This window comes from Leptosomus discolor, chromosome 2 (assembly GCF_034619465.1).
Source record: "Leptosomus discolor isolate bLepDis1 chromosome 2, bLepDis1.hap2, whole genome shotgun sequence".
Lineage (NCBI taxonomy): Eukaryota > Metazoa > Chordata > Aves > Leptosomiformes > Leptosomidae > Leptosomus > Leptosomus discolor.
Window position 1 is genome coordinate 31,752,278 of NC_141392.1, and position 26,022 is coordinate 31,778,299.

General features: G+C 41.0%; 1 protein-coding gene across 4 annotated transcripts in view; it reads left to right on the forward strand.

Moving 5' to 3' along the window:
• MACROD2 (mono-ADP ribosylhydrolase 2) overlaps nucleotides 1-26,022 on the forward strand; it is an 877,957-nt gene that overhangs the window by 831,364 nt on the left and 20,571 nt on the right. For 3 of the 4 annotated variants that reach the window (XM_086460841.1, XM_086460839.1, XM_086460840.1), the window contains 3 exons: nucleotides 8,724-8,801; nucleotides 9,413-9,487; nucleotides 10,109-10,204. In XM_086460841.1, coding sequence (XP_086316967.1) covers nucleotides 8,724-8,801; nucleotides 9,413-9,487; nucleotides 10,109-10,204 — 249 coding nt within the window. Of the gene's footprint in view, nucleotides 1-8,723; nucleotides 8,802-9,412; nucleotides 9,488-10,094; nucleotides 10,205-26,022 lie in introns of all 4 variants that reach the window. The other variant, XM_086460838.1, reaches the window with a different exon arrangement.

Below are 26,022 nucleotides of genomic sequence, written 5' to 3' on the forward strand. Positions count from 1 at the left end.
TACAGTCCATCAGTACAGCCTTCAAGAAAGACTAATAGAAAATTTTAATGCATTTTACTGAGATAACATAATTATTAACATCCATTAACTTATTTATTTTAAAAGATTTAATGTTTAATTCAGTGTCGCTGCTTGACTCTCTTCTCATTTTTCTAGATAAGTGTGACGGGGTGTGAGATCTTGCCCTTTTGTTCCAAAGACACATGCTAGAGAGCCACATACTTACCTGATTATGAGTTCAAAGCCTTGTGCAGGTTGATTTAAGTGCTCTCTTAACTGATTGATTGATTCTGCAGTGAAAAAAAAAAACACAAACCCTTGCTGGAGCACTGGCTTTTGCTTTTGGTAGTTGTGACAAGGCTTGTTAGTGTAAGGCAGAAATAGTGTTAGATTCAGCCCCAGCATAGCTGGTAATTGCCTGTCATTCATTTCTCTTTTTTTTTTTGCTGACATTTGGACTGTTTCTGTGTCCTGTATCTACGAGATCTCCCATCAGGTGTGGTTTTCATGTTTTGTAATGTTAGCGTCGTGATGAGGCCTTGGGTTTGGATTTATTTTTTTTTTAATTTGTTGTTGTTGTTTTCTCCAGTCTTACTGAAGATCCCAACATTTTGGTATTTCTTTGAGTGCTTGTTCCTGACTACGAAGCCAGTGTCTTTTGATATGCTTTTCACTGACCATCTCAATATGTAACCAGTCCCATTTTTTGACCCATTGCATTAGTTGTCTCTTCTCAGGAAAGTAAAAATCTTGGTGCTATAGGTCTCACTTTTCCTGTAATATAGTATAGTGGTTTTCCCTCTTCTCTTGAGAGGTTAGCAGAAGAGATAGTGCCCTGAGAAATCCAAAGGGCAGTTTCTCTTTGATGTCCTACCTCTCCTCAAAAGTAAGACAGAAAGCACCTGGTAGGGAAAAAGGAGCGAGACAGACTCTCCTCCATATATTTTGTTCATGAAGCAGAAAAAAGGAATGGTGGGGAAAAGAGCATGTTTTGGGGTTTGCTTGCTAGTTTTTTAAATGTAATCAAGAATTTTGAATGATGAGGCCACCTCATCCACCAGGCCATGGTTTTATTCCTTATTTTGATTAGTAGATTTTCGACTTTTCAGATTTTAGATTTTGAGTTGTTTTAAAATGAATGCTGGTGTTACAAAAGACTTGCTACCACTTGGGAAATGGCACTTTTACAAGATCCTGGCATTTCTGAAAACACCTGCTGCTCCCAAAATAAATTTCAGCCTTCAAATTGTTTGCCCACTGAGTTAACACAGCTAAAACCTGCCAGGTTCTGGAACGTACTAATTTTTGTAGTTTATCTTAAACTAAATGAACTGGATGTAAAGCATTTAAATAAATTATGTTTTTCCAGTCGTTCCACCTAATTACCTTGAAAGGAGATTTGTGGCAAGTAAGTCTATGCTACATATTCCCAAAATGCATAGTTTAAACCGTTTGGAATAGGAGGTTTCCAAGCCTACTATGGAAGTATAGCAGTCTTTCAAGTCTCAGTTCTGGTGAGTGCACGAAAACAAGTATTTTGACTTCAATTAGAGTTGATTAGTAGTTTTTCTGCTTATTTTTTCCTCGTATTTCTGGGAGTAGAATATAGCAAAGACATTGAAATATTACTTAGTGCTCTAAAGTGTGGTGGTACTCAAAAGAGAGCACATGCATCTCTGCTACCATGAAGTACTAGTATTTTTTTGTCTTACCTGAGTTGGCTTTATCAGGTTTTTTTAAAGGAAAAGGGGAAGGATGGGAACATTAAAGGGGATGTTTCAAGATAACTGCATGGCTTCGATTAAAATGAAAACATACAGTGAGATTCCACATCTCATATTAATATGAAACTATATCACTTCTGTTACTCACAATAGAAGAGACACTGTCCAGAAAAATAAGTCCACATGGGCCCAGTTTGCATGTGGCCTTTGAGCAGACTGAGGTGCTCTGAGTGCTCTTCTATCCCCAGGAAAAAAAAAAAAAAAAAGAGCGGAACAATTATATTCCAAGAGTATCAAGATGTTTGATGTTATGGTGTGGAGGCATCCTCTTATTCCAATCTGTGCCAAGTTTCTATTTCCACTGTCTGGAAATACAGCAAAGAAATGTTGCAATTTTACCCTTGAAAACTTGCATGCATAACTATCAGCTCTTGGGGGGAGAGCTGACATCTCTAGGCAGCACCTTTGTAGAGCTTCATTACTGTGCATATGGAAGTAGATCCTTTATACATAGCGTATTTCAAGTTAGAGATGCTTCTCTTTATGAAGTGTAAGGGCAGAACAAAGTGATTAAAGTCATTAATGTTTATGCAGCAGATAAAACACATATCAGACAGGCACTCAGTCCGGTATGCCTGTCCATACAAGATTGTGCTGGGACTGCAAACTCATTTTAAATGGACCGTATTGTATATAGCTGTGGGTTGGTTTGAACCTGTGATTATTGGTGGTTTTTTTCTGAAGAGTATGTGCGCATGCACATACCTCTGTGTGTGTGAGAGAGAGAGTGTTCTGCATCTTCATCTCAGTTGCCTGCCCTACCAATTACTATTTAACCTGATTTTAATGATAGGGCTTTCAGGTAAGAAAAAAAAAAAAAAAGGAAAAAAAAAAAGAAAAAAGGGACTGGATGTAGTACAGGTGAAGAATGAACTCCCCGTTATGCAATCATGGCAAAGTTTCTGTGCACAATACGCTGATTTTAATTCATTAGCGCTTAATAAGAACTGAATTTTCATTTGAAGGTCAACTAAATTAAATCATATGCTAATTAATTTTAAAAATAAAGTAGCGATTAATTATTTCCAGGTGTTCACCAGAGTCTGTGTTCCTGTGGGAGTGCCATTTAAAGCAAGTCACTATTTTTCTGCATTCTCTGAAATGGAGTCAGACTCAGTCAGCTGGAGGGCTTATGTTGTCAGAAGCAGAATTAGGTATATGCCTTGGCTAGGAGTTAGCCCTAAAAACTCACTTTGTGCAACTCAGAAGCCTATAAGTATCCTGCCTGTGAAACATAATGGATATAAAATTCCTGTTTGGCCAGCTGTAGTTCTCACCATGGAAAAATCTTGATGTCCTAAAGGCATACATGATTGAGAAGGGATAAACTAAAAGATAGAGCATTTTGAATGCAGGGGAGCTGTGTGAATCGACGTAAATTAGACATTGATAAGTGGGTGAAAAAGATTGACTGAAAGGCCAATATGTTCAAAAAGAGGTGTTTAAAATCAGCTCTTAAGTATATATTAAGACATCTAAATGAATGACCTGATTTTCAGAAGTGCTGAGCACTCAGCAGCTACCAATGAAATGTTTTTACTTCACCCTTGGGCTATGATTAGACCTGGAAAATTTCAGCCTGAAAAATTTCAATTATAGGTAACTGAAAAAGAACCTTTTTAATGGAAGAGTTTCAACACCCCCAGCCGTAGCTGTGAGCCTGCACACCAGCTATAGTGATAACATTTTTCTCTCCCTTGGCTAGAAGGATTTCTATGAAAGCAAATCAGCCTACACAAGCTTAATGGTGTGGTTTGTTGGTGGTTTTTTTTTTAAACCAGGTAGATAACCATCACCACCCAACCAAGCGCCTGTTCTACTAGCACCCTCCATAATGGTCACTTTAAGCTCTACCTGATGCGGGTTACTCACTTTTCCTTTTAATCTGACCTATCTGTAGCATTGCACATCCAGACAGTGTCCAGCCCCTAAAGTACTTGAGCTGTATTTCTGCTCTACCCTTCGCCAGTACAGGCAGCTGCAACAGCTAACACTAATCTACTTAGCTGTTTTATTTAGATCCTACTTATTTTTAAATATTAGCTGACCTGGAGCCATACAGCTGCGCTCCTGTCAGTCCCATGTGGGTGCCTACTCCTTCCATCTCCCCCCCTCAACCGTTACCTTCAGCTGTGCAGCAACTTCTCCTGGGAAGGGTCTAACCAAGGCAGCCAGGTTTTTCTCAGCTTTTTTCTTTCCCAAAGCCCTGTACAAGAGGCCTTGCCCCTAATGGCAGCAGCAGGATGACCACAGTTATCAGACCAGCTGTGTCTGAAATTTCTCCTGTGGACAGAAGGTAAGGTTAGAGGAGATGCCCTTCTATCGGCTCAAAGCATGAGCAGGTGGGAGCATTACTGGTGGACCCCACCTGCGGAGGTGAACTGACTGGTCTATTACCCAAACACTTGCAAAAATATCTCTACAGGTTGTTGCACCTAAAAAGGTCTGTTTTAGCAAGCCATATAAACTCAGGCTCCAATAAATCTAATCTGTCGTAAAGGTAGATTAAAATGAAATCTTGGTGGATATAAAAATAACATTTTAAAGTCAAAGCTCAAGAATATCTCCCTAACTTCTCATAAATCGCCATTTTATAGTACTTCATTTTAACACATTTTCCTCAGTTTATGAGGCAAAAGAATACCCTAATCATGTGGCAGCCTCCATGCACACCATTACCTGTAATTTTAGACGCCTGCTTGGTTTCTTTCACTCTGGAAATATTCCAGTCATTCTTCACAGTATCATGCTTAAAAAATAAAATGCACCGAACCTGTTTCTTTCATAATGACCAGCTTTTTCCCTCTTTAATCTTATTACAGCTCCCTAAAACATGGTGATTTATCTATGCTGTATGTGGGACCCAGGTGTGTTGCACATTAGAAACGACTCAGTAAATAAGACATACAGAGAGTAGCCGGGGAAGTGAATTTTAAAAGATCATTAGAAACACTTAACATTCAGATCCTACCTTTTCTACTCTTCTTTAGCATGTGCAAAATCTTGTTTGAGCAGTGTTGCTTTATACAGTCAGAAAAAACACAAATGGCATGGAAAAACATGGGGGTTTATGCAGTAATTAGACAAAATAGTATCTGATTATTGGCAGGAAGGGTAGGATTGATAGTTTATTGTAAACTACATGGTTTTCTTGAATTCAACATACACTTGATCTATTGGAATGGTGAATATACTTGGGGAGTATTCTGATCGGCTTACTTATAGTCCAGATATTTTCCTCACAGATTGTTAAAGATCGGGGCTCATTCCCAGGTGCATTCAACCATGCAGTCCCACAAGACAGTTGTTTCAATTCAACGGAGGGGTGCAGAGCCAAGCGCTCCTGACATGGACACTGTCACTACAGCCACCAAATAAAAGCAGGTTTGAAGGAAATAAGGGATGCTCAGACTTCACTGAACACTTCAGTGCTTGATGTGCAGTAGATAAAAGTGGGCTATCTTTTGTTCATTTGTGTCATTAAATGTCGTGTTTGATTCATTCATGTGTGATCAATGATGACATTAGGAACTGTGCTCCAGTGTAGTATCAGAAACACTGGTTATTTTCAGTCCTGCCTGGAGGAATGTTAACCCTTACAGTCCCAGTTTGTGGTTACCTAGGGTAAATAGTGCCCAGCATGTGTTATTGAAAAACTAAACATACTGTGCTGTGAAATAATACCCTGACTTGGGTTCTCCAGTACAACTTAACAGATAAGTAGCCATGTCAGGAGAAGACTAACACTGTTTCATGCCATTTTAAAAAATCAGAGGTAGTTCCTTAGCCTAGTAGAGATGAATAAAGGCTCTAGGGATGGCCAGAGCTTTTGTAGGCCCTGGAATCTTTTAGGACCATGATACTGGCTTATGCCCAGTTGCATAAGGCTCACTTTAAAGGGCTAAGTGAGCACAGAGGACCAGCTGAGCCCAAGGAATATCCCTACCCTACTGAAAACTTGCGTGCAGAAAGTAGTATATCATCAGCATTTGTGGGATTCCCACCACCGCTTGCCAACTGAAATGGAGGTGCCACTCTTGCCTTGTATCCAATTTGGGAACAGCTCTCATTGACTGGTGCATTTGGCCTTACACTTTTACTCTTGCTTGGCTCAGATTTTCTTCATAAATCTGGGTTTATTCCTTTGCTTTATTTTATTCTTGTTAATCCTAAGAGTAAATCTGTTTTTTGGACCTTTTGGCTTGAATACTTGATCTAATATTTGCATTTGAAAAGAAGAAATCTTTGACATGGTCTTGACCTTAAAGATTTTGAAACTCAGCATCTACATACTAATGCAAAGACTAATTTCTACTGCTGAAATAAGAGCAGCAGACTCTTACAGCTAGGCAGTAACTCCTGTCCATGTTCTGCTCTTTTCAGAAACATGCTTTGCAAAAAATAACTAATACAAAATTGTCATTGTATATTGTCTGGGATAACTTGGAATTCTGTGCAATTAAATTGCTTTCTTGAACCTTGAAACAATTATAAAACTGTATATGACAAAAATGAAAGTTTAACACAAAATTACAATCTCATAAGAATAAACTGTGCGGAGCCAGCTATGGGAACGTGTGAAGATGTGCAAATAGCATAGGCGGTCTCTAGCAGTGGTGCCTAACGCTGGCGCTCAGCGCAGCTACAGGGTCAGACTGCCAGCTGTGCCAAAGGGTGGGAGTAGCGATAATTCCCAACGCTGTGTGATAACTGTAGTTTGCCATAAGCTATGCGATGCTCCACAACAAACAGCAGCGTGATGGGGCACTTACATCAGCCAAGCATGAGGCTCTTTAAACTCCATTTGTTATTATTGACCAAAGCATGTAATTGGTCCTCTGATGCTAGGGATTGATTTTTGCATGAAATTGGAGTCATTCCTCATCCTGGGAGAAAAGGTGGCACCCATGAACTGAGATTAAAGGCACAGGTCTGGGAGCATGACGTACTGCGCAATAGGTGTAGGATAAGATAGCTCTAAGGGTCTGATGGGACAGAGACACGTACATCTCTTCCGCCCCTAGCAGGTAATATCACACTTTATCATTACTTTTGGCTGTTTGAAGGGCTGTGTTCTGGCCCTGACTGCACAGTACTTAAGGCAGAGGACTTCTGATTCCAGCTTTGTCAGTACAGTTACTTTTAGAAACGTGCAACTAAATCATGCAGAAAAAGATTATATCAATTTAGGGTATGGGGCTACAGGTGGTGCAAATGTTGGCTTGTTTGATATCCTGAAATCTTCATCAAAAACTTAAGCAATGACAGAATTTCACTCAATGGGTTTAAAGTTTGCTTGAAAAATTCCCCACAGATTTTTAGTGCCATTTCCCATTTATACCAAGAAGTCCTTCAGCTTGCTTTTTGATTAAACTTGGAATTTGATGAAATTCTAATTTATTTTTGCTCTGATTTGGGCTGATAGGGTAATCCCTTGTAACTCATAGCACAATGTGGCATCCTAGTATGGAAGGCCAGCACAGTGGCCCAGCTGATAGCAGTTAGTATCGTTTAAATCCACAGTAGGGTGAAAAAAAGTGCAACAAGGGAAAATTTTAGCAAATTGTACATCAGTGAGATATTCTACTTTCAAACTTGGATTTATAAACTTATTGTCATGCCATGAAAGAAGTAAGAAGCTGTGCAGGTAATTAAATATTTGCCTTGGGGGATTATTTGCAGTTAATTAAAGCCACACACTTTCGGTGCATACCTTTTCTACAGATTATTAAACTTGGATCAGATGTTAACAACCCAGCTTTCTCACCTATCCATCAGAGATTATTCTTGGCAAGTTTCAGGAACAGAGTTTTACAGAGGCATCCTGTGGTATATTGTAAGATTTGCTCTGCTATATTGTAGAAAGGAACCTTCCAGAAGTAGAGCTGTATCAAGACTGTCATAGCTTAGTTTATTATCGTGCATCATAGATGTTTTGACACTGTTACTTAAGTTTTCCATCTAGCAGCATTTTAGAAAGTGTTTCACTCTGGAACACAAATACTGATTATCTATTACTGTTGTTATGACCTCAAGTGTACTTACCCCTGTAGTTTGCAGAAATGTCCAGTTAGATCAGCAGTGTTTTTTAACGAGGCTATGAGACAGCTCTTTATCCAGTGAAAGAGTGTGTTATGTAGATCAGCAGAGCTAAAACAGGTGTCTGTGTTGGTGTGATTTCCTGACTGCAGTGAAATGATGCGTTTCTCCATCCCCACGCCAAAACGGAGTGGCTGTTGTCAGAAAACGTCATTTGACACGACAAAATAATGCCCTGTGTTTGTACAGATAGCATAGCGATTGGACTTACGTCATGTAATTTAAACCTCACTGTGCCGCTGGTTCAGGGTACAGCTTTGGGCACTTCATTTAGCTGGTCTCCTTCTTTTCTTTTCTCCTTCCAAAAGGAAAAGCAGTCTTGACCACAATGATGACCTTGGGGGTTCTACATCGAGTGAAATGAGGCTAGGATTTGAACTGGGATTTATAGGACTTAATGTTTGTCAAGCCTGTGGAAGTCCAACCATGAAAAGTGCTGGCATTGTTCTAAATAAATAAGAAATCCTTTTATTTATCAAGTAGGTGGTTCCTGCTGTTTCTCATAACTCTGTTCATTAGAAATAAAATTCTTGATAGCACTGCTGATTATTCTTACGCATCCTTTCTTGCCAGCTCCTTGTTTAAGGTTTGTACTGCAGGCAAAAAACTGCTCAGTAAGTGTTCAGATTTTGAAATCAATTTGAATAATTGAAACCCGTGAGTATACTTTTGTGGTATATAAGTCTGTAGTTAAAACAGATAGAAAATCTGTCGGCCTATCAGAATGCCAGATATGAAGCTAGCACCTGCGGGCTGCCTGTGTCTGAAGTAACTACCAGACTTTTCCAGCATGAAAACCGCTGCAGGTTTTGTTTGTTTATGTGTTTGCTGTTTCCTCAGACTCCCTGAAAGACTCCAAAGGCGCACGGGAGAGTGACCCAGTGCATCCTATGGGATGTGAACAAGATCAAGCCGAAGGTAAGGTTTTGTATCAAAATTCTTTAAGACAGAAATAATGAACCAGTTGGGAACATCAGTTCTTCCAGTTTCAGCATCCAGTGGTTTTCAGCCTGACCTCTGCTGCCTTAAGAAAATGCTGTTGGCTAGTAGAGGTTGTGTGCCAACCACTTGTGGTGCGGTAATCTCTGGTGTTACTGGAAAAGACACGCATCTCCAAATATGTGGGTTTAACCATATTGATCTTGGGTGCATAGCATTGTTATTATTGTCCTTTTTTGTTGTTGTTTTAAAAGCCTGTGGGGTGATTCTGTTCCTTCCACTAAGTCGACTGTCAAGTGCAAGTGCTCCTATAAGAGTCAATGTGTCAAGGCTGAGCTACAAAAGAAGAAGAAAAAAAAAGTTGATTCAGGTTCAGTTCTGACCTGACCTCAGCCATTTAAGATACTTAATGCTTAGAGTTTCTTAAGCGATATTTTCATGTATAAAATACATCCATCATCGTTCATTTAATAGAAAAAGAGCTTGGCTGAAAAGGATCGGCCTATATGTTCGGTTCATGTCCTGTTTTGATGAACTTGCCGTGGCCTGCACGCAGCCATCATGTAATTTTCGATTTGTTGGGTTAACAGGACAACAGGATGTTTCTGCAGAGGAGGAGATGAAAACTGGGGCAGATTCCCAAAGCTCCTGCAGAGAAATGAAAGGTACTGCACATGCCTTGAATCCAAAGAGCAAGATTAACAGGCAAAAACACCAGTTATTGCTCAGATATTATCAGTAGTGTTTAAGTTCCCTTTCTTTCTCCATACCTACTAAGCTAAATCTGGGGAGCCAGATCTTCTTATGGTAACTCTAAATTCAGCCCTGAGCAGGGGAATGTCTATGTATTCTCAGTAATAAAAGCTGATTTTTAATGACTGCAATTGTTGGAGAAAGATGTGGATGTTGCATTTCTTGTTCCTGATGACAAGCACTTTAGCCTTGTGTGTTCAGACCACTGAGTGCTCTGTCCCCAGTCTAGCAAAACACATGAGTACTTGTGTCTCTGGGCTTGCGATCAGTCCCAGTGAAGGCCCATGGTTGGAGCTAGGCACATAGGGGTTTTGTGCTGAATCCCAGAAAGCTCAGCATCTTGGAGGATCAAGGACTTGCTCTCAGCTGCAGCCCCTTGGATTTCCTCAAGACAGCTTTTGTATCTGTACCTTTGGGGAAAAGAATCCTTTTCCTCTGCCAGTGTTTTTAATGGTAATCTCTCTAGTTTATGTCCTTTTATGTCCTTTCTGAAAAGCCTTACTGTTTATCTTCTTTCTATCAAATTTATTCAGAGCCATTGTTGAATGAAGAAGACAAAACAGAAGTTGAGATACCTTTGATTCATGGTGCAGAGGAAAAGGAAGAAGAAGGAAAAGAAGAAGAAGGAGGTAAGGCTACTTATAAAATAGGTTGAGACAGAGAATGCTGCTGGGATCATGGTCTCCTTTTCTGTTGTGAGGAAACATGGAAAGAGCACAGAAAATTTCTTTTCCAAAGAAAAATCCTTTTTTGCCTGTTCTTGAGTGTTGTTTTGATATATTTGACTTGGATTTACATACGAAAATAAGTGCAAAAATGTGCACACTCAGGTTCTAAAGTGACTTTAAAATAAATACTCTTCTCATTGTTGGTTTTCTGCAGTAAAGCGCCTAAGGCTGATTAAACAACCAATTTATGTCCATTTAAGTACCCTCTTGATCATGTTTGCTAGAAGCATCGAGAGTATTTACAATAAATGGGTATGATAATTATTTGTGAGGTCATTAATAGAGATTTAACTAGTAATTAACTAAAATTAGTAATTCTAATAAAGAAACCAATATTTGGAGCAGGAACACAGAGTCTTGATGAAGCAGTAATTTTTTCCAGGAGTGAAGTAAATAAATCCTTAGGAAGGCTTTTGCAAAGGAATGTAGAAGTTTAATTTTAAGTGTTGGACACTTCTGTGAACTCTATGTTCAGCTCACCGTTTGTAACTGGAACATGGATACATAAAAAAACCACAACGTATTATGTAAATAATTCTCTAGTTGTAAACTAACCTCAAGTTAATGATTATATGGTCATTTGTAGAACACAGAGATGAATTCTACAGTTCCAAATTAAAATGCAGACGTGATTTGTATTGAAAATTCAGGTCAATACTAACTGTGTTGTCCTAATTATGAACTCCTTTTCCCAGCCACATTGACATCAACTTAATTGCAAACCTGTGTTAGCAGTATTGACACTTCTCTTCATTGCAAACCTAGGTTAATAGAACCTCTTTGTTCATATACAGCTAAGCAACATTTCCTCTCCTTTTCTGTTTTTATTATTGCCTATCCAAGTTGAGACTAATCACATATCTTTATTATCAGTCATGTTAATGGTATCGGTTCTGTGCTTTATTACTAATGGTGAAAATAGAATTGATATAATCCTTACTTCAAATCCAGGTAAACGGTACTGTGCTACCTCAGTTGTAAGTCCAGGTTATGTAACACAAGCTCACTCTGATTGCAAATGCCAAAGTCGTTATGTTAATTTCCTTCTAATAGAAATAATTTACATTTTATTTTATGCCTCATCAAAAGCAAGTTGGACAAAATGTACTTTCATTATTTGTACATTTCCTTCTCTTTAATACTTCAGTGTCCCCTACAGCTAGTCACTGTCATTTAGCTTTCAGTGGAAAGATTATGTTTCACTGTCTGTTCTACCTACTATTAAAATACGCAACATTAAGGAAACAAAGGAAAGAAAAGGGTTGTTCTTGGCACTTTTCCTTTTCCTGGCCCTGATTTTAAAGATTCAAGTACTAAGTAAGTAAAAGGTTCTTTCCAAACATTTTGGAACATGTTCCTAACTCAGGGCTCAGGTACTGCTCCTATACAAGATTCGTCTAATCCAAAGCTTGTTGAAGTTCATAGAAGGACTCTCATTGATTTAAGTGAGTTTTCGGTCAGTTCTGTGGTAAGAGGAGATGATGTGATGAGTCTTCCTGCAGGGTAATAGCACTTAGGTAACTGCATAGATGTTCTGTTTAGCTTCTTCCAAACGTAGTCTTTGGGTCAGGGAAAAGAAATGGGTGCTTTTTCAGGGTTTTGAGAAGGAAAGGTATTCGAGGCTGTGCTTTTTCAGGGTTTTGAGAAAGAAAGGAAATTAAGGCTTTCCCTTGCTTTATTTCATTCTTGTGGGTATAAGAACATATAGAGCACTCTCAGAGCTCGTTGTGCTGGATGCTTCCAGTTCTGGTGGGCACATATTCTGACCCTCTGTGAATTTTGAAAGTTCACCATAAAGCAAGGTGGATCTGGACAAAGAGAGGTAAAAAAAGAAAATAGTCTGAAGTTCAGGCTGATAAAATAAGATATATTCCTCAAAGAGAGTCCTCTTAATGGAAGGAGATTACCAGGCATAAAACAGAGATTTAATACATGTCATTATTTCATGTAACCCAAGTGCTACCTTATAAAGTAATTCAGTTAAACAGTTTTCCAGCAGCATCCACAGTACATTTGACATATGATGAAATGGCATGTTTCAGTCTAAGAGCATGTGAAAATAAGCTAACATGGGGCTGCTAGTCCCATTAAATAGAGATACACAGATCTGGAGTGGTTTTGACCTGTACTAGACCTATATGCATAGCCAAACGTAGCAACTACTATACTGCAAACTACCTGGGCCTTCTGTTCTATGTCTGACACTTTTTCTGTGTTAGCAAGCTCATGCTGGAGTGAATGGTAGCACGTAGCTGCCTCTCTCCTCTCTCTCACTGGGAGCCATTAGATTAATGGGAGTCATCTGTGCCCGATGCTGTGCCCAGCACTGGAGTTGTGGAAGCCACCAAATGACCAACAAAGATCAAAGTCCCTTTTCCAACCTAAAGCTAGGTTTCTGCATAGTTGCTGATTGTGGCTTTGAAGTGTGCTAGAAATTTTTTCAACGATCTAGATTTCTGTGGAAAAATGACTGTTTCTTCCTGGTTTCGAGGTGTGTCTCAGTTTTTGCAAACTTTTGACAAACCATGGGTAAAGCTTCTGATCTAATTGTGAAAGTTTTACTGCCAGCTCATAGATGTGTTTTGGGGGATTTTAGGGCTTGCAAGGTCCTTTTTGTATAGTTTATTTGGCTTCACAGCCACAGGGTCACACTGTAGTGCATAATACCAAGGAGTCATGGATCCTGGCGCTTTCGAGGTTCGGGGACGCTGGGAACCCAGAGGAATGAAGAATCAAAGTCTTAGCAATCTCACTACGGGTTCCCATTGCCAGCAGTAAGAAACAAGCCAGATTACCCTGAAGAATTTAACAGTGTAAGGCACTGTGTGTGTTTCATAAAAACCTGCTGTTGCTTTTTCCAAAATCAGTAATAAAATACAGCATGAGTCAATTTATTCCCTTTTTTCCTACTGTAACTTAAAGTTATATATTACTAGGGAACAACTGAAGAAAAAAGACAAACTAAGATGCCTTTATAATTTTTTTCCAGCTACTATGATGCATTCATTCAAGTTCACAAAAAAATAATGAAAATCTGTGTGTTTTATAAGATTAGGGAATATTTCAAATCCCTTTATTAAAAAGCAGAGTAAGTGGTGATCGCTGACCTATTTGCTGACTAGGTAAGTGTACACACACGCTTTTAACAGACCATTTGGCAGTCCCTTTATATGTACACTTGGAAACAGTCCTGTCATGTTGTAATGACCATTCATTCAGCATTTAGTTGTAGTTTTAATCAGCACAGTTTTTCCACAACACAATTTGCAGCACACAGAAATAAAAGTCATGTTTATTTTTGTGAATATGTAGCCATTTCCTCCTCCGAGCCTGCTGTCCACTCTATCTTCTTATTTCTCACCTCTGTCTCCCTTTGTGAAGACACTAGATATGATGATTTCCCTCACTGATCATCTCTGGAAGTTGCTTAGCTCTTTGGAGGATAGGATTTCTGTCAGAGAATATGAACAGAAGTAGCTGTTATTTCTCTGTTGGCTGTCTTCTATACTTGGGCTAAAATATTTTGTCTTATTGTGCTGTTTGGAATATGATTTGAGCTTGACCTGGGATGTTTCTCCACATAAGAAACAAATTTAGAGTGGTTGGGTAGCACCCTCCCTGGGCAAAGAACAAATTTGTTTTCCGTTGGGCAAGTCCAGAAATGCGGAAGCAGGTGGTTACTGAAGTACAGTCAAGGAGCAAAATGCCATAATTAATGCCTAAAAAGGGGATTTTAAGGTGTTCAGGGATTTAGCTTAAGAGCAGGACACAGCCCTTACAATTAGTATTTCTGTGTAGTTGCATCTTAGCCTGTTTGAATGCCATGTTTAGGGAATTGTATTAACCATCTTTTTTTCTATATGAACCATGCAATGTTAAGGCAGGCTTAGGAACAGGCGGGGGGGCGGGTTCACTGTTTAAGTTGTTTGCGGTATACATGATTTCTTTTGATGGTCTTCTAGTCAGTGCCTCTTTACTCTAAGTTTGAATTCTGCCTAAATTCTGTTCTAGCTAAGCTCAACAGTCCTTGTTACATGAATAGCTGTGTAACTCGGAAGCCATCATTTTGACCATTCTCCATTTAAACAGTTGGATTTTCAGGTCATTTACCCATCTGTACTTTGGCAAGAGAGATAATTTTATGGCGTAATCTTGGAGAGAATTAAATATTCCAAAACCTGGAGGAAAAGAGCTCTCAATTTTTTATAGCTTCAGTCTCAGGCATTTATAGGATTTTACCTGCATTGGTGCAGTTGTAAATAATGTCAAAATAATGACTTTTTTGATATGACATTGTGGCCATAGAAAAATGAAATACTTCTTGAGGAAGATCTTTTTGGACAAATCTGACACCTTTATTCTTGAGTCATGGCAATTGTAACTACCTTTTATTTCTTAACCAAACTTCTTTTCAGCCTAAGTGGAGATGCATGAGACATTTTGGAAAAAAAAAAAAAAAAAAAAGAATATATATATTTTTTTTAAATCTTCCTTATATATCTTTTAAAAGTTACTTTATTCTTTTTTTGGAAAGAAAATAATATAAAGATATTTTAGAGTGTGGTGGCTTCTGAAGATCTAGTATAAAGGCTTCAACTTCTTTTGTTCAGTTGCCCAAAGAAGAAAGGAATAAATATCCTGAATCAGATACAGTGTGTTTGCCCTTTGATAGCAACCCATACTAAATGGATCAGATGGCATTTTTGGGGCTGTTACAGAATAGTCTGGCTCTAAATACGAAATATATGTTTAAAATCTGCCCCTGACAGGTGTTGATATTTGGCAAAGAAAAAAAAAATATAGCTTTGGACCTTTTGCAGAAACTCTGGAAGTGCTGTGGAACCAGAAAATTGCAAACGGGTATTTAAACTCACATGTCTAAAGCTCTAAGCTATGCAGAGAGGTGGACTGTGGCAAAGCAAGTAGCTGGAAGTAGTTGGAGGTACGCAGTGACAAGATTAGCCCTGGAAAGCCAAAACAGTGCCTTTATCCAGGGGGTATCTTTACGTTTTAAGAAGCCTCACTTTACATGCCTGTATTTTCTCAAGAACTGCATGAAACTCAAGTGAACTTTGCAGTTGCGTTGTCAGCCAGATGAGGAGCTTTTGCAGTCATATCTGCTTGCCAGCCTGCTGTGGTCAGTCTGTGGTGATCCAAGGGCTGTTTCGTTTATATCTCCCAGTGCAAAGCACTTTTCTTTTCTGAAGACATCATAGCTGTGGCAGAAAAGTATACCCAGGTAATTTCTATGCCTTGTGGAAGTAGCAAGGACCATAACTGTAGGCAGGGAAAAGAAAACTTTTAGCGAGGCAAAAGAGTATTTTTGGAAGGGGAGGAGGCATTTTTTGCCAAGTTTGCAAATGGTATGTTGAGTTTCATGAATCATAGAATGGTTTGGGTTGGACCTTGAAGATCATCTAGTTCCAGCCCCCCTGCCATGGGCAGGCACACCTTCCACTAGACCAGGTTGCTCAAAGCCCCATCCAGCCTGGCCTTGAACACTGCCAGGGAGGGGGCAGCCACAGCTTCTCTGGACAACCGGTGTCTCACCACCCTCACAGTGAAGAATTTCTCCCCAATATCTAATCTAAATCTCCCATCTTTCAGTTTGAAACTATTACCCCTTGTCCTGTCACTACACTCCGTGATAAAGAGTCCCTTTCCATCTTTCCTGTAGGCCCCCTTTAAGTACTGGAACGCTGCTCTAAAGTGTCCCTGGAGCCTTCTCTTCTTCAGGCTGAACAACCCCAACTCTCTCAGCCTGTCCTCACAGGGGAGGTGCTCCAGCCCCCTGATCATCTTCATGGACCTCCTCTGCACCCACTCAAGCAGGTCCCTGTCTTTCTTATGCTGGGGGCCCCAGAGCTGAATGCAGTACTCCAGGTGGGGTCTCACCAGAGCAGAGTACTGCATTCAGGGGAGAATCACCTGCCTCGACCTGCTGGCCACACTTTTTTTGATGCAGCCCAGGATGCGATTGGCTTTCTGGGGTGTGAGCGCACATTGCTGGCTCATATTCAGTTTTTCATCCACCAGCAGCTCCAAGTCCTCCTCCACAGGGCTGCTCTCAATCCACTCATTGCCCAGCCTGTATCTGTGCTTGGGATTGCCCCAACCCAGGTGCAGGACCTTGTGCTTGGCCTTGTTGAACTTCATAATGTTTGCAGAGGCCCACCTCTCCAGCCTGTCAAGGTGCCTCTGGATGGCATCCTTCCTTTCAGTGTGTCGACCACACCACACAGCTCAGTATCTCCGGCAAACTTGCTGAGGGTGAACTCAATCCCACTGTCCAAGTCACCGACAAAGTTGTTAAGAATGCACTTAAAATATCCTGCATAGGTATGGAATTGGGGTAGCTCTGTTAAAAGCTGAAGACAGATGGGGCTGATGTGCCTGTGAGTGGCTCTATGCGAGCATGTTCTGTGCTCCACTTGAATGTTGCAGCTTGCAGAAGGAGGAGGATTTTTTTTTCTTTCCTTGGAGTGGATTTTTTGGTCCCAGCGTCCGTGGTTATATTTGCGGTTGCTTTGTCAGTTCTCAACTGGGAGGTCTCCAGGCTCTTATATCAGTAAAGGGTAGTTGGTATCAGCAATTAGCTCACTGATGGCAAAGGATCAGCAAGATTATTAGAAGGGAACATCGCTTCTGTGGACCAGCTTTGCTGATCCGTGTCCCCTTGCAGGCTGTCATGACCAGTGGTATGCACCAGCATGGAGGTGATGGGATTTATTCATTTTCTAAGCACAGGCCGGTGCAGAAGTCATACCACATCAGACAGCACATGCTTCCCAAAATGATGTTGCTCCCCTGGCTCCAAGAGAGGCAGCAAACGAGGTGCAGAACCCCTGCAGGCCTTCCCCAAGGGTGCTACCTGGGCCATGCTGCTGAGCACTCTGCATTGGCAGAATGGGGTGGTATTTACTGTCAGTAGTCTGCTCCAGATATTGATTTCAGTCTCCTGAGGGGAAAAAAGTCATATTTTTTTCCTGCCGCAGAAGGAATCTGTTTCTTTTCATTACTCTCTGTGTATCAGATTCTAGCCTGAATGTATGTAAAGGGTAGGTGGTGCAAGATCAATTTTAAGTTTTAATTATTTTTCATCTCTTTCAATGACAAACGATACATTTTTTCTGTGTGCTTTTCTAATAAAAAGTAGAAAACGTAGGGAATGTTTCAGCTTAAAACATTTTGCCTGCTGTCACAGTCACTTTATGTTATCAGGCTTGATGGTAGGGTACAAGACAAAAAGCCAAAAGGAAAGAAAAAAAAGAAACAAGAAAAGGGAATACTTTAACAATGATAGTGTTTAAGGTTTATTGTGTGTATTTGATTGCTTTCTTCATTTCATTTTCAGTAAGCAGAATAGAAATACTATTATGAATTGGCAATTTTTATTTCATTTTAAACTATCATCTCTTTGTTCTTGCTGAAAGTGTTGACAATGCGGCCTTTGTTTAATTTAATTAACTCATGTTACAGTACTGAATTGAAACAAGCTCAGCATTAAATCAAGTAAAGTAATTTTTAGAACTCTTTTCCATATCCAGAAAATAAAAAGAAGTAAAAAAAAAATAAATCCTTTGAGAAGCTGGAAGAGAAACTTGATATTTTTAATGGAATATTTTGAAGTGCCATTTTCATTTTTATTTTCCATGGTAGGAACGCCAAAAAATATAAAGTCATGAAATCTCACTGAAAAACAGATGCTATGAAGTCATTCTAAGTCCTCATATGTTTATAATAGTATTACATGATGTTACATGTTTTGTACTTGTGAGCTACAAGGCTTAAAGAGCTTTAAGATACTGCTAATGCCCTTTTAGCATATGAAAACTGGAAAGCTAATGGAATCCATATTTCATGTGGCGGTGTCCAAGTCTACTAGGCTTTGGTGTTAGCTCAAATCTCCAGAGAGGCAGTGGGGCCTTATGCAAACGAAACACATATCTCTCTCAAATCGTCTCAAATAGCACCCAAGGAACAAGTGAAAGGAATATGGGAGAAACACTGACACCTTAGAAACTTTTTCCTGTAACATATTGAAAAAGTAAGGCTCACTGGCCAAGGACTGCACTGTTACAGATGGCATCATAGTTAACAGTATATCTGGAAATTAGTTTTAGCACCTTCAGAGAAATGGCACCATTTTTAAATATACTATACAGCTACAGAGGCATCTGAACAGTGGGCTTAACTCCTGTTTGTGACAGTAAGAACTTCAATCTTAAATTAGAATAGGTCCAGCAGACCAATGGAGTGAGGGAAGCTACACAAGGAAAGAATTTGATCCCTCGTGGACAAATTTTATGATTTTGTGCCCTGTCTGCTACAAAAGGAGGCTTCACTTTGTTATACACTGATTAATTTTGGAATCCTACCTCCTTTAATAAAGTTTATTTATGACAGAATATGCACAGATCCAACTTAGCTGGCTCTGAGAATTGGAAAATCTATGCTCCCCTTGCTTACATTATGTATAGATGTACCACGCTGCCCAGGTTGTTGCACTATTTTATGGCTATTTCATAAACACAAATGGCCACACACTTAGGGCAGCAGAGAAAGAAACTCCACTTAGCCAGTGATTTTCATGAAGTAGAGTGCGGTCATAATGAAGTGTGGAAAAAAACACAAGCAGTGAGAGTGAGGGGGGATGATTTGGAAGAACTGCCTTTTATTTCAAGTACAGAACAGGAATGAATTCAAAGAAAGCAGCGTATGTCCTAGAATCAAAAGCTTCCCTTGCTTGTTCTTTTCAGGGAGTGGGGGAACGACATTGTCGCTTTGCTGTCAGTAACTTTATTGCTCCAGTTGTGCCCAGTGGTGTGGGTGAGTAGTTAACCTTGTTCTCATATGAGAAGGGTGGCATTTACTCATGCAGAGGCATGCTATTAGGTGGGTCAGGAGGCACATTTTTTGATTCAGCTCGTTTCTGTTTTCTCTTCTTCTGTTGGCTCTACCGGGGAGCCATGGCTTCATAGGTGCCCTTGCTCCTGGCACTTGGAGAGGAAGGCCAGTGCTACACAAGGAGGGACTATTACATAGTGAGGGGGAAGATGTGTCTACAACTTGTAAAGTGGAGGTTGCCTTGATAGGGCATGACCCCAACTGAGATTAAATCTGCTTCTCACTGCTGCAGACCCAGAGCAGGAAAAATCCCACCTGATCTCATTCAGATCTTTGAAGCATTATCCTTTCCTCATACCTCTGGATTTTCTCTTCCTTTTTTCTGCCCGTTGCGCATAATTTTTTGGCAGCAGGTTTTCTGTCCCCTCACCTTTTCCTAATGCAGTTGACAGGTGAGTGTTCTGTTGAGCAGATTTTGCCATCTGGAACAGTTCTCCTCCGCTTGGTTGGCTTTCATCACATTTTGCCTCCAGATGAGTGTGCGAGGTCACCACCAGTATACCTGGACCATAGTGTTAGCCCAAGCTGACCTTGTCTCTAGTCGCTGTAAATGATCTGCCAGCAAGGAAGCTAGCATTTAATCTTGCTTCCTACATCTCTGTGACTGCGCCTGTATCTTAATCATGCAGTAGTGGTATCTCAACATACTGGTGCAGGAGTGTGCAGCTCTTTGGGACTTCCTGTTATTTATAGAACCATAGAATCATTCAGGTTGGAAAAGACAAGTTCAGCAATTCTTTTTTGGAGTGAGCTCTGGAGGTCCTTTCCTGGAGCACCCCTGTGTGCTGTGAATGTGTTTGTAGCTGCAATTAAACCAGTCCAGCAAAGCAGGTGACCTGGACGATGCACTTTGATTTGCAGCTATAGACAGTCTATGGGCAACTGCAAAAACACGTGGTTTTGTTTGAGATCCAAGAGAAATATGAAGAGTATGGAATGGTGTTGTCTTTTGCTTACATATACATGCTGGGATGTTCAGAGTGTAATTGTTCCATACCTGGTTAACGCTTTGCTCAGTTATTAAAATTTACTTGTGACTTCTGTCCTGAGTTTTAAAATCCATAGCTTTCTGCAGCTGGCAAATTTCAACCACAAAATGCCCTTCATTATTGTTTTGCTAGTCCAGGGTCTTTACCCTGAAATGTTGGGACGTGAAAGCTTTTTGTCTCATTATTCCCCTTTACAGATGTGCAGCTGTTTTTATTTGTTTGTTCCCCAGTCACTAGTGTGAAGGGCATAGCTCTGCCAGTAATCATAGCTACCGCAAAGGCCAAAAATGCCTTTATTCCATTTACAGCATCCTGTCAAAAAGCACTCAATACCTACATTACTTGACAGCCCTTGAAAGACAGCATGTTTACAAGTTCAGCATTTTCTCTGTGGAGGAAATAAGCAGTCACTTACAGGCTATACCATTCTTACCTGGATAGAAAATCAGTTAAACTGTGTTCTGGATTCTGAGAAGAAAAAGTCAATAATCTTTTCTCCATTGCCCCCTGGTTACAGCTAACAATGGTATGTAGTTAGGGGGGTCAGGATGGCAAAGTCACTGTCTCAGTGCCTGGAAAAAATTGAGATTCCCAGTTTGTGGCCAAATGCTATCATGGCTACAAGGTGTTTCATCAGTTAAAACGCGTTCACTGGATGTGTTTGTATGATTTGTCAGCCTGAAACTTAGCACAAAAGCGTCAAATGAGCACAAATGGAGATACCTCAGGTGCTTCAAAATAACATGTCACTGTGCTGAAAAATCAGTACCTAACTCCAGCAGTTCGATTCAAGGAAATTAAATTGGCTGATTCTTCCAGCTGTCCAGGCAACAGGGAAGATTAGCAGAAAAGCTCACAGATTGAGTGGGGAGGTAGTCAGCAGGGCTGTGTCTTAGCATCGCCCCCTCTCTGAGGTGCCAGTACCTGAGCATGATGCCACCATTGGCCCAGGACCCTGCTGGTCTGGAAAGGATGGAAAACTGAGCAGGACTTACTGTTTCAAGTGTACAGCAGCTACACTGCCTTTTGTTTTGCTCTTTTCTGAGTGTTTAAAGGGCTCTGCAAGTCATGCATTTTCATCGATGGTGTCCCAACGTGCACAGAAGGCATGGAAGGGGCTTTCCCTCGCGGCTGCCTTGCAGGGATCTCTAGGACATGAGGGTTGGGGGTTGACCCCTCCCAGCACAGAGAGGAACTTGAACTCAGATTTATTTCGGGCATGCTCTGATCAGCTGGGTGTGAGGCCAATGGTAAGCACTGGCACAGTCCCTCTCCCTCACTTGGGTTTGGATGCTTACGGCTCTGAGATTTGCATGGCTGCTGCAATCACATCTCAGTTCAGTCCTGGCCCTGCTTCTTGGCATCTCACCTCACGTGTTCACGGTGTTTTGGTGTGGGCCCTACCAGCACACCCAGTCCTTCATTTGGATATCAGGAGCTCCTCTCTGGTGGTCATCTTGTTCTACAAAGCTGGATCTCCAAAAGAGACCAGGGTTGTGCTCTCATATTCTGGGGCGACCTCCTTGGGACAACAGATATTTTACAATTCCTCTTATATGAGTGTAGCTAACAGCTACCATGCTGATCTTGGAGTGGCAAAACTGTCATTCTCTGGTTTTGTTTATCTCTCTGTCTTCCAAAGTAGTAACTGTCCATTGTGTATTAAGTAGAGCTGTATTAAATAGAGCTGTTGTGATCACTTCGTACAATCACCAATTTTTTTAATGCCTGTCTCACCATAAGTCTGCTTGCGTGTATAAACCTGAGTCTTGAACTGCACAGTCCACACCAGATGACTCAGTAACCACACGGTGGTACTGCAGCCCCCTGCAGCGTCAAGGGCCAGCTGGAACACAGCTGCTTTTCAAGTAAAGTGTCCAAAAGTTTGGATACTTTTTTAGCTTGGTTTTGAATCTCCTAGGCTTGCAACATGGGCAAGTTTGCTTAAAAAATAAAACAAAGGAAAAAGTCCTTAAACAAAATTTCTAATACTGCCTGCATCCAGCATTACATGGGATGTGATGAGGAATAGATTTTCTGGATGCAGTTCTGCTTGCAGATCCAGCTGGCTCTTGAAGTGGGCGAGCATGGAAAGCAGATGATAAGAAATACATATATATCCGGTACCTATCTAAAGGAACCCAAGTTATCTTAGAAACTGATATATACAGAGATCAAAGAATCTGCTTGTGAAACTGTTCCCTCTGGCGTAAAATGCAGCCAATGTTTAACAGTGCTGAATGACGAGTGTGATAGTTTAAGACACAGGAATTCTTTCCAAATGAACCTTCAAGGGGAGTCTAGTGGAAAGAAATTCATGTCAAGATTTGGCCAAAGAATAGGGTTAATGCCATTTTTTCTTACCACAACTGCTACAGGATATTTAACGATTACAAGTAGTCAAGGCCTGGGTTTTGTATCTGATCCTGGAGACAGCAGTGCAGTGCAATGCGTTAGATTGCCAGTACCGCTTCCTTCTTCAATGAGGTCTCCCATCCAAGGATGAATATAGCCTGCTCTTGCACAGCTTGTGAATCTGACTGGATCACAGCACACAGCCGAAATAATTGGGGAAGAATCTGTGTGTGGGAGGGAAGGAAATCAGCTGCACATATTTGCATCCTGAAGTGAGAGTTAGCGTAGTGCTGCTTTTTGGCAGGGGTTTGGTCACAGCTTCTGGTGTCGAAACCAGCTTGCTCTTTGCTAGCCTGCACCTGTAGTCAGCTGTAGCTGTATCCAGCTCATATGAGAGGAGAAGGCAGGGGAGGGCTCTTCATTTGGCACGTTCACAGCCATGGCTGACAAAGCCATTTAAAGCAAAGATAGCTCAGATTTTGCTCTGGTATGCGAAGTTTGCCCTCTGAATGCTGTGATTTTCTCTAGCCAGTCTTAGAGATGGGAAAACACAGATGAGCCTTAACCAGGCCTGAAGAGGCTGGAGCACATCAGCTGCTTGCCATATTGATGAAACACCTGGGGCATTCATTTTGAAACCTAAATGCAGGCTGTTCACCTGTATTGCCAAGTACAACAGAAGCTTCCTTCTGGCTGGCGGGGTGGTATTAATTTAAAGAGAACACCATCTGCAGGGCCTTGGAGAACAGCAATCGGAGGAGACAGGTAGAGAGGTCGCTGGAACAAGTCTTGTTCTGATCCGGGGGCCTCGCCGCCCCCATCTATTACCTATCATTTCTAATTAGTGGACGTACCTTGGGGAAAGCTGCTCTGATTCACTTTCCTGCAGATGCTGAGGGCTGTTGTTTTTGCTGAGCCTCCTAAGCTTATTTCGCAGGCTTTCACAGGCATTTGGAGCAGTAATGGTCTCAGTGACCCAGTAATTAAGGGAGTCCTGTACTTCCTCGCTGTGGAGAGCTGCCCCTTTGTCCTTCCTCTTTCTTCTCTCTGAAACACCACTACCAGATGGTCAGAGATTTTTCACCCTTTCAAAAGCTTTGTGTTTTTCCCATCTCATCAAGCATGTCTCAGCCATGCTTAATTAGCTTAAGGCTTTTCAGCAAACCCCCCCCCCCTGCTGATTTACCCCCCAGGAGATCAGTTAAGGACCTGAACAATTTCAATAAAGAGCTTGGAAGGAAAATCCTTAGAGGCTAGGCATAGCTGCAGGAGAATGTAATGTTATTTAGTGTTGGGGACCAGTCATTTGTTCTTTCTTCTCTCCCTTCCTTTTGTCTGTCCTCCCATCCATCCTTCTGTCCATCTTTCCTTTCCCATTCTTATCTCTCAGGGTATTCAGAGATGCCACTTGGTTCTTGGCAGTGTTTAGCAGCGTCTGGTGGCAGGTAATATGCAGAGGAGGGCTGTCAGTCTTAGGCCAGCACCTGAGCACTGTTGCTTTTAACTTGTTTTAATGTGTTTAGGTCCCCCTGAATGAAAAAAAGGCAAACATGATTAGCTTACCAGTGCTAGGAGACTGTTGGGTTGGGGGATTTTGGTTTAGGGTTTTGAGTTTTTTGTTTGCTTAATTTCCAGACTTGTTTGAAACTAGCTCGTGAGCTTTATTTACAGATCAGAGCAGTTGAGATGAAAGCTTGCTTAATTAACAGAAAAATAAATTTGCATCTTGCTTTGTATTTGACATTGAACAGCATTTGTTTCTGCATTGTCACATACGCACTTTTATTATTAATCTCCAAGCTTTAGTTGTATGACTGCAAATGAGGTTTTTAAAAAAAACAAAACACAACTCTCTCCCTTCTTCTCTCCCTTCCTATAAAGCATGAGAGAAAGCTCTTTAAGCATGTGAAGCACAGATTTTGTGTGGGATGTTGGATACCTCAGAGGTACCTGTGGACATTTGCCACGTAATTGAATTCAGTAGCTCATGTTTTGCATTTACAGGCAAATGAGAGCACCCAGCCATCAGGTGTTTGCATTACTAGAATTAAATACCTACTAATTTAGCCACTTGGGAAATAAATATTTAGATATAATTAAAATGGCTAGCTGTAAATACATGAAAGTGTCTGTGGATGACGGAAAAATGGAGGAGGGGGCGTTCTTCAATAAACATGGAGAACGTGACCTCAATTACTGCAGTTTCTCCCTGACACTCAGCTTCACAGTATATATAAAGTAGATGTTGCTGGGTGCACACTGCCCAGAGGAGAGCAGTGCTTTATATAAGGCTGGATTGAAATGCTGTTCTGATGCTATTCCAATTCTTGGTATTTTTTAAGCCATCGAGGGAAATAAAATGCAAAGAGTGTGTCTAAATGAATGCACGATGTAGTTTTGTGTCACAGGGAAGGCCTGTAACATCGCTACCTCCATTTGAGTAACTCAGGCTGTCATTAAACAAAGAGGAGTGCAGCTCCCTGGCGTATTGACATTGCTATTTACAGAGCATGTGGTAATCTTTGAAGTGCTAACTGGCTTTTTTTTACGAGAGATGCTGCATTTTTCTTTCATATTTGTTTTCCACAAAAAGGAATGTTAGTATTTTTATGATGGCTGCTGCTTAGTGGAGCTCCTCTGTGTAAAGATAACAAATGAGTTATGCGACCTGACATTCTCCCTGGGAATGTGCTCAGAACGAAGCAAGCCAGTGGCATTTCAAAGTCTGCTTTTAAAGTAGCTGGTTATATACTTTGTTTATCAGAATTGCTAGGAAATTCCATTTCTCTGGTATTTTGCACCTTCTCTTAATTGACTGGGAGGTAGAAGAGTCTTTGGGCAAAGACCTCAGGACCCGAAGGATGCATATGCAGAATGAAATTACACCACTTGAAGCTGCTCCATGCTTTGCTGTACCCCTGTCCTGTTGGATAGCTTGAAGTAGTCAGGCCTGCTACAGGCTTTGGAAATGAAGGAGTGAGCTCTAACCCTTTGAGAACAACTGCAGCAGGTACAAATTGCCAGGCACGCTTCACAATTACTGTCTCACTTGTCCTCTCGCTGCAATGCTGCTGAGAGTTGCTGAGGAGACATTGCCTGGAGCAGCAGGGGCTCCCCAGTCACTCACTGAGCAATCCTGATGCTGGTGATGTGTGTCCCCACGTGGGGAATAAATCAGAGCTGGGAGGATATGTCCGTGGATGAAAGGACAGAAGGCTGGTCCAGCCTTGGCTGTACTCAGCCAGGATGGCCAAGGACACCAGAGAGGCTGCCACCGAGCAGCCCCCAAAGCCTTCGTGACAAGGTTTGTGCAAGTTCTGTTTTTCTACAAAATACTTTGTCTGTGATCCAACACTATATATTAACAGGAATTTTGTTTTGGCAGGAAGGCAGCTCTTTTTCCACATTTCACCGGTTTCTAGTTTCCGGAGACTTCACAGTTTTGTTTCTATAAACTGTCACGCACTT